General features: G+C 32.2%; 1 protein-coding gene across 1 annotated transcript; it reads left to right on the plus strand.

Annotated features, from left to right (window-relative positions):
- Window positions 1–2,084: 2,084 nt before the first annotated feature.
- On the plus strand, window positions 2,085–5,395 carry LOC117169956 (protein lethal(2)essential for life-like). Its single transcript, XM_033356466.1, has 3 exons — window positions 2,085–2,301; window positions 4,827–5,101; window positions 5,186–5,395. The coding sequence occupies exons 1-3, from the start codon at window positions 2,085–2,087 to the stop codon at window positions 5,393–5,395; spliced, it is 702 nt and encodes a 233-aa protein (XP_033212357.1).
- The last annotated feature ends 3,591 nt before the right edge of the window (window positions 5,396–8,986 follow it).

An 8,986-nucleotide genomic window follows, 5' to 3' on the forward strand; every position in this document is an offset into this window, starting at 1 on the left:
GAAAAGAAACAACTTTCTAGCATTACTCTGAAACAAGATAGCTATAAACGATAGTAAATTATTTAAATAACTATGTTTGTTAACATGCACTATTTATTAATTGACTGAGTGAATAACTATTTTTTCTTAATTAAATTAATTATTTACTCACTCCAAGAGAAAAGTAGACAGTTACAAATTTCAGAGAAAAGCGCAATTTTCTAGCATTTTTAACATTAAATATTATTAACAGTAATGACAAACTGTTTAAACAATTATGTTTGTTAAAATTAATTGTTTACTGAATTTAATTTAAAATTGTACACAATGTAGAAATTTTGGGAAAAATCCGCGGTTTTGCAATATTGAATACTAGAAGTAAGAAAATGTGTATTTTTCGAGATAAAAAATAAAAATTAGTGCCTATTCAAGGTTCGCATCTGAATCTTCTCGAAAGAATTTCACTACTTTTTTACATGTTTGTGTACGTTTAACTATAATTTTTGTCATGTTCATTTACTGATAGTTTCTACTTGACTCAAATCTATGAAAAATATGCAAGTACTTTTTTAATCAGATTCAAGTTGCTTAATAAATAATACATTTTTAAGGAACAACAAACATGCAACAATTTTTCTAATTAAAAATCATTGTTCATTTTAATTTAAAGAGGTGCCATGTTAAAAATGTTAAAAATAACAATTTCGAGATTCAAAAAGTTTTGAAAAACTACCAATCGCAACCCTAAATTTTAAGCCATTTTTGTTGGTGTATATGTATTATATTATGATAACAGATCTTTCGCGAACAGCGAATATAAAAATAGAATCACGCTGTTATCGTTCGAGACCACCTGTGTCAATACTTTAAATTGTGACACATTAAATAAGTGCAAAAATCATATATGGGTGTACTAATTCTATAAAAAAAAAAATTACAAAATTCTACAATATTTGAGAATTATTGGAAATAAATATTAATAAAGAGTAATAAATAATAATAATAATAATAAACATTTATCTTGTGGAAATGTTTCGAATTTTTACCTGACTTATGGCAGAATTCTGATGTTCAAGAATTAAAAAAAAGTTAATTGTTTAGAAAATGTACGAACGATCTCTAAAACATTAAGATAAAACATTATTTTGATGAAAGATAGGTACATACAGTTTATGCTAATTAAAAGAAATTAATTCGATGGGTGTTCAAGAGAAAAATAGTTTGACAGTTTTTCGAAAAAAATCATTGTCATAAAGAATTTTACCAAAATAACTTGTATGTATGATATTAAAAATTTTTTCAATGTTTTATAATTCCTTTATTTTTCCTGGCTGAAAAAATAAAAGTTGTCTCTTCGACTTTAAAGAAGGAAAACCCTCAGATAAAATAACCTCAATTACAAACATTAAAATATTCATTTGATTCATTTCGAAAAAAATGAAATACCTAATTTTATAACTTGCAATTATAAACAAACGTCTAAATTTTTAAATCAATACGTTTTTCTTCAGAAAGTCTGAAAATCAACATACTAATCAAACAATATTTGTATTGACAAACAAAAATTTAGCGTTTTTTTTTTGTTTCCAGGACTAACCAGTAAAATTTAAAAGTCAAATAAAAAAGATATTAAATTTAAAGCATAACATTCCAGAAAGCTCCATCAGATTCTCGAGTATTCGTCGATAAATATCAAATCTAATTTCTGACGCAATTTGAAAGGTAAGCAATGGAATCTAGCTAATAGAAACGGTTCAAATCTGTGCAAACATACATTATTCCCTACCAGGTTTCGGTTGAGCAAATCAGCAACGACCTAATAAGTGTTTACTTTAAAAAAATTATTTACTTAATTTTATAACGTTACGTGGCTCTTAGTTCACGAAAGCACGATTTAAGAATCATTATGTCCATCCCCACCCTCTAAAGCGCGTGCCAGCATAAATATCCGCAGTTTCGATACGATCTTCAGTATTTTGAAGAAACGAAGAATAACAATCGAGAATCTTCTTTTGCAATTTGCAAAAAACGCAAAATAAAAAATCTAGTAAAATCAATTTCAAAGCTCAATTTTTAAGAAGACTTAGAGGTGAAAATTTCAAACAATGTCTCTGTTCCCGTTGCTGTTTTCTACCTGGTGGGCCGGCTTGGATCGACCCCATGTGCTCATGGACCAAAACTTTGGATCGTGCATATGTCCTGATGATCTGAGCCCTATATCATGGACTGAAAATTACTATTTTCCACAAATCCGGGACAGATTTGCGTTCACGGACTATTGCAATCGACCCTTGGCTGATCCTTTGACAGAGGAAGAATGTAGTATGTATTCAGAATCAACAATATTTTACAATTTTGATTTGAAGAAAATTGGTTTACTGAATTGCTTTTATTCTTCATCCTTTTAGAAAATCCTATATAAAGTTTAATATTTTTTGTAAATGAAAGGTTACTCGATTGGTCTTTCAGTTCTTAATTCGAAAAGTATTAAATATAGGTCTCGACAATCCAAAATTAGGACTTCTGTTCATCTTTAATTTTCTAATTAAATACTTTTAAATTTAATATATTTTCAGATTTTTAATGAATTTGATCTAAATGCAATTAAATTGAGTTAAAATGTTTTATTTCAAACCAATTTAAGATTTTGAAAATTACTTAATTTGAAAATTGGTTCATTTTATTTAGTACCAAGCGGAAATCTGGCCAGAATTACTTTTTTTGAGGATATGAACCCTAGAAAAACAAGTAAAACAACGCGGCATCCATTATTTATTAAATATAAAAAATTCAGATTTCCAACCAAACTATGCAAGATGCGAAAGAATATTAACAAGAGTAATTGGTCATCTTAAAAAGAAGATCAAGTTTTCTTCAGAACATTTTTTGTGGCACGAAATGTATAAATAGTTACCTTATCCGTTGGATAAAGTTATCTCAAGCCTCGGACTCACTCTAGAGATGAAAAATAGTGTAAATAGTGTCACAAACGTAAAAAATCGTGTCAAAACAGTACCATAAAATTTTTCAAGTATTAAAAAGAAACTTAAATGTTTATTTAAAATGTTATTCTTCAGTCTATAAATGATCAAAATCTCTATTTATTTATCGCAGGCTTTAAAGTCTTTTCGGTTTTCTTGTTTTTCAGCTTAATTGCGAACTGAATTAATAGAATTAAATAAGAAAATCCAACTATTTTTGGTTGAAAGTTTGGTTGAAAATGCTTCTTTTTGATTTAATAAATCAACAATTTGATTTAAATTCTCTTTCTTCCTTCACTAACAAATTTTCTATTTAACTGAAAATTTAACTATTTTATTAAACATTCACATTTTTGGGTGGAAAATTCAACTACTTTTTAGAAAAGTATTTTAGTCTCAAAAATTAAGCAAAATGTAACTATTTGGTTGAAAATAGAATTAGTTGATTGAAAGTTCGCATTTGTTGGTTAAATCAAACTATTTTTTATATTAAATAAAAATATTTTTGGTCGAAATATCAACTTTCTAGTTGACAATTCAATTATTTAGTTGGAAATTTTTGTATCTGTTTTAATAATCATCTTTTGAGATACAAAATTAATCTTTTTGGTTTGAAATAGAGCAATTTTATAAAAAATATGTGTATTTTCTTAACAGTTCGTATTTTTTGCTAGAAAATTATTTTGTATTATATTTAACTGTTTTTTATTCGAAGTCAACATCTTTTTTTCTAGTTAAATATCAACCATTGAATTTGTGTGTAAAAATGATTATATTCTGATTGAAAATTCAACTATTTTGTAGAGATTTCAAGAAAGTAAAACAATTTCTCAATGAGGAAAAATAGGAAAAATTATTTTGGTGATCCGTTGCAAATAAAATATCAAACTTTTATTTCTAATAAATAAAAGTGTCAACATCCATACATTTAGCCGACGTTTCGTCATGGCTTTATGCCTTTTTCAAGGTTAAATTAAATTGTTCCATAGTGTCAAAAATAGCTATATAAAGTTAAATGACATACATTGTGTAACCCCCTGAAAAAATTGGAGGCTAAACCGTCTAATAAAATTTAATGTTTTTTTTTTGCGGATTATTTTATTATGAGATTTCATCCGTTTGGCTTTGAAATTTTACAGTTTGGTACAAAATTCAACCTTTTTGTGAACAATTTATGTAATTTGTTCAGAATTCAAATTTTTTGTTGAAAATTAAACTATTTGGTTGATGACCGCTAATCAGCCACCAATAAAATGTGTATCTAATTAGTATAGAAGTCTTAACATATTTTTTAAGGAATAGTAAAGAAATAAAGGCATTGACAGAAAATTATGGAAAATAGTGTCTTTAACATCATGTTTTCGAAATAGTAGCAAAATAGTGTTATCGGTAAAAAAACAATGTCAAATAGCGACTAAATTGAAAATGTATACGAGGAATTGTTATAAATATTTCTATACGACTTTTAAAAATAATTATTGACTTTTATCTAATTTATGAATATTTTTCAGTGTATACACAAATTTACCATTGAGAAAATTTTAGTAACAATTTATTTCGGCAGATTAAAGCTTCAGTTCTTATTTTCTATAAAAGAGCTTCGAAGATCATTAGTAACTTTAATAGTAAACAAAAGTGCCAAATTAAAATCGCTCTCGAGTTCAAAATAATATAGCAATCAAAAGTAACCTGAGGCATAAAATGAAAATTTATTCTGATGAAAATCGTTCCTAGATGCACCTCAAATCTACTGAAATTTGAAACTCTACCGAATTCCAAAAGCTGAACTCTAACAGAAAAAATTCCAATGATTTAAATTTCTTTGTGAAAGAAAGTTTTCATTTTTTGAAATCCGATTTTTCCCAGGTAATTGGACACTTCCAGCTGGTAAGGACACCTTTAAAGTCGTCCTGGACGTGAAACATTTTAAGCCAGAAGAAATTAATGTGAGGATCGTGAACAGGTTCGTCATCGTCGAGGCAAAACACGAGGAGAAGAAAGATAAACATGGTCTGATATCGAGACAATTCGACAGAAAGTTCTGCGTTCCGGCACAGGTGGACATCGATCAACTGAAGTCTAAATTATCATCCGATGGTGTTTTGACTATTACGGCGCCTGTAAAGAAAGAAGGAAAGGTGGTTAAGATCGAGCAAACTGGGAAACCTGCGAATCCAGGTAGTGCCGAAAAACCTAAGGAAACTTCAACTGATGAAGCTGCTAAGACGGAAAAAGGAAATGTGAACAAGGTCGAGCAAACTGGAAAACCTGCGAGCTCAGAAAGTGCCGAAAAACCTAAGGAAACTTCAACTGATAAGGTTGATAAGACGGAAAAAGGAAATGTGAGCAAGGTCGAGCGAACTGGAAAACCTGCGATTCCAGAAAGTGCTGAAAAACCGCAGGAAACTTCAACTGATAAGACGAAAAGGGTCTGATAAATTATTGTGATAATCAATTCTTGCATCGCTACTTCACCTTTATTGTTATAGATTTAAGTTGAATGATTTCCCTTGTATGAATTATGTAACTTTTGAGTGTGTTATTTGTAAAATGATGTTGTGAAGTACGTATTCTCTTGTTAAAATCTTTTGAAGGAAATGATAATAAAATAGTTTTAATCTGAATGTTGTATTTCGACGTGTCCAAATCACAAAGTTCTATCTCGAGAGAACCAAATAAAAAGGTTCCCTACTTTAGAGGGCGTTGGTGTTCCCAATAATATTTATATGGGATTTTTAAGCTTCCGTGTTTCGCCACCCGAGATGGCACCTTTTTATCTCGTTCTACCGAGATGGCACCTCGTCATTTGGACACTTCGATTTCTTAAAATCTTATTTTCCTTCTGTCATTATATACTCAATTTTTAGGAAAATCGAAACTCAATTCTTATTTTTTTATAAATAAATACAGGTGTTTTATTAGCACCGGGAGTTATAATTTTATTAATTTGAAGGCTTATAACATCGCCAAAAGTTTATATACAACATTTTTTTGGGTAATTTAGAAATTAAAGGTGACGCAATCGACAGCTGGAATTTGGTACATCCTATCGGCAAATGATTCTATAAAAACTTGTAGACACTTTTTGGATGAACAACTTTTGTAAATTCGTTTTTTTCATACCATGCGACTATTTAAAAAAAATATCCTAATGTTATTTTTTACGATTGAAACAAGAACTACGAGCCCGATCGAAAAATGGTTTAAAACAAATCTGTAGGTATTTTTTAGATACAAAATCTGTATTGATTCATTTTTTTACATTGTCATCAGAGAAGGTATTAAATTTGTGTGAAATTTGACCCCTCAGTTTTTGTCAAGAGATTCATGTTTTGAGACTCTCTAAATCCGAAAAACAGATTTTTTACGAATTTGTCTGTCTGTCAATCTGTATGCATGTATGTATGTCTGTCTGTCTAAGAGTACGATAACTGTAAAAAAAATTTTCTATTAGATTGGCCTTTGGTACACTTTTTCAGTGTCCTAAACTAAAGGTCAAGTTCATTTGCCAACCATTTTGAATAAAAATTCAAAAAGTGAACGAATTTCGAATACTTTCGAGACAACTTTTTTCAAAATGCAAAAATTTTCTGTAAGGATGTTTATAGTATTCAAAAAGGTTGAACAATTTATACTGTTGAGTTTTTTCAGAAAACCAAAAATTACCAGAGTTATAGCATTTACAAATTTCCAAAAAACACAAGAAAATGAACCAGTTAAGGCAAATAACGGACGATAGAAAGAAAAGTCAAAAAAAGAAAAGGATTGATTTTTAAATGCCTTACAAGATTATCATAACAACTTTTGGAATTTTCTTAAAAAATCAAAAATTCTAATTTTGACAACATAAAAAACAGTGGAAGATCCAAACATTAAATTTTTTTATTCAACAATTTCACAGTATTACAAACATTCTTAAACATATAAATGCATTTTCATAACAAAAACAATATATATATATATATATACATAATATAGAATTTAAAAAAAACGGTAAAGCTCCTTAGTAGACAGTATGTCGATGGTTCGTAAGAAGACTAGCACCGTTCAAAAAGATTTACGAAGACTAACACGACTCAATCCGGCATAGAGAAATTGATGGCGCTTTGGAAAACCAGATTTACTACCTCATCTGGAAAAAATCGTGTGACAACTGACAAGGTCACCTTTCAGAGAGGTGTCTTTTAGGGCGACACCTTGAGCCCACTCCTCTTTTGCCTTACATTATTGTCACTATCTCTAGCACTTTGCCATTCCAACGGGTACTTGTGCGGCAAACCTGCAGATCGAAAGTACAAGGTCCCTCATGTATTTTACATGGACGATCTTAAGATCTATGCTAAAAATAGAGAGCAACTGCATCTAGCTCTGGGGATTGTCGAACGATATACTAAGGAAATTGGAATGGAATTTGGGTTAGACAAATGCGCCAAGGTTTAATTGAAGCGAGGAAAACTTAATGGTATCCCTGAAGATCCTGAGCTCGTTAATAGAAGCGCCATACGACATCTTTGCGCTGGAGAGACTTATATATACCTGAGTGTGCCACAGAGACGCATTCAGGATGTGACATCTATAGAGGATACTCTCCGAAGCAGATACAAACGTCTCATCCGACAGATTTGGTCTTCCGAACTGTCGGCGAGGAACAAAGTATCTGCAACGAACATGCTTGCCGTCCCGGTACTACTCTATTCATTTGGAGTAGTTCCATTGACGAAGAACGAGCTCAGATCTCTTGATATCGGGACAAGAAAGGTTATGCACATGAACAAAAGCATGCATCTTAAGTCTTCCGTTCCGCGACTGTACATCTCACGCCGTCAAGGGGGTCGCGGAATATTGAGTCTTGAATGTCTTCACAACAGGATTATTCTAGGTCCAGCACATAGAGTTGCAAATGAAAGAGACCCTCTTCTTAAAATGGTCAGGAATCACGAAGAAGTGGGCAAAGGAGCGTTTTTGTACAAAGCAGTGGAGAAGGCTGCTGAGGCACTCGGGCTTGACTTCAGTATTAGGGGTGAGCAAAATGCATCAAATCTTATCTATCTCGAGTGCTCACTAAAATGCATCAAATCTTATCTATTTCGAGTGCTCACTTCTGAAAGCCCGGATTAGGAAAGCACAAGAGAAAAACTTTCGTGAACAGCTCCTCGATAAGAGGATGCACGGTATCTTCCACAGAAATGTGAAGGATCAGTCAATGTCTTGTGAGCTAACTTTTGCTTTCCTTAAATCGCCCGGATTGAAGTCTGATACGGAGGGTTTCATTTTTACATGCCAAGAAGGTGTCATTTCCACCTTAACATACCGTCGCCACATTTTGAGCCAAGACATTTCCGATGATAGCTGCAGGACGTGCCATGCACACCCCGAGCATTTAGCTCACATACTATCTAGTTGTCCAACTCACGCGGGAACGACCTACATTCAAAGGCACAATGCGGCACTAAGAGTGCTTTATTACCATCTCTGTCACTCCTACGGCATTCACCTTAATATCGCTCCTCTAAATGCTCCTAGGGAAATTGATTCAATTGTCGAGAATGGGAAGTGCCGAATATACTGGAACTTTATATTATCGACCATTGTTTCTGTTGCTCACTCGAGGCCTGAAATGGTTCTTCTTGACTTCGAGAAGCAAACCATGTTTGTTATCGAATTTTCGGCACCAGCTCACATAAACATCATAACCAAGGAGAATTAAAAGAAAGAGAGGTATCGTGACCCTATAAGGGAGTTGCAACGATTGTACCCGGAATATTCTGTTTAATTGATCGTCCTTATCATCGGCGCTCTTGGAGGTGCCAAGCTTTCACTTGCGCGAAAAATGCAGAAGGCGGTTGTCCTTGGGTCACTCCGTGTTCTTAGGGTGCACGAGGCTTTTGCTGGATCATCGTATTGATTCCTTTACAGACTGCAACCACCTATCTCACGGTCGTGAGACGTGGTTGTGGCTGAAATTTTACTGCGATTTCGCTGGAAGCGGGTGCAATTTTCCAGATTAGCACCCGCTCCCGGCGAAA

This window comes from Belonocnema kinseyi, chromosome 3 (assembly GCF_010883055.1).
Source record: "Belonocnema kinseyi isolate 2016_QV_RU_SX_M_011 chromosome 3, B_treatae_v1, whole genome shotgun sequence".
Classification (NCBI taxonomy): domain Eukaryota; kingdom Metazoa; phylum Arthropoda; class Insecta; order Hymenoptera; family Cynipidae; genus Belonocnema; species Belonocnema kinseyi.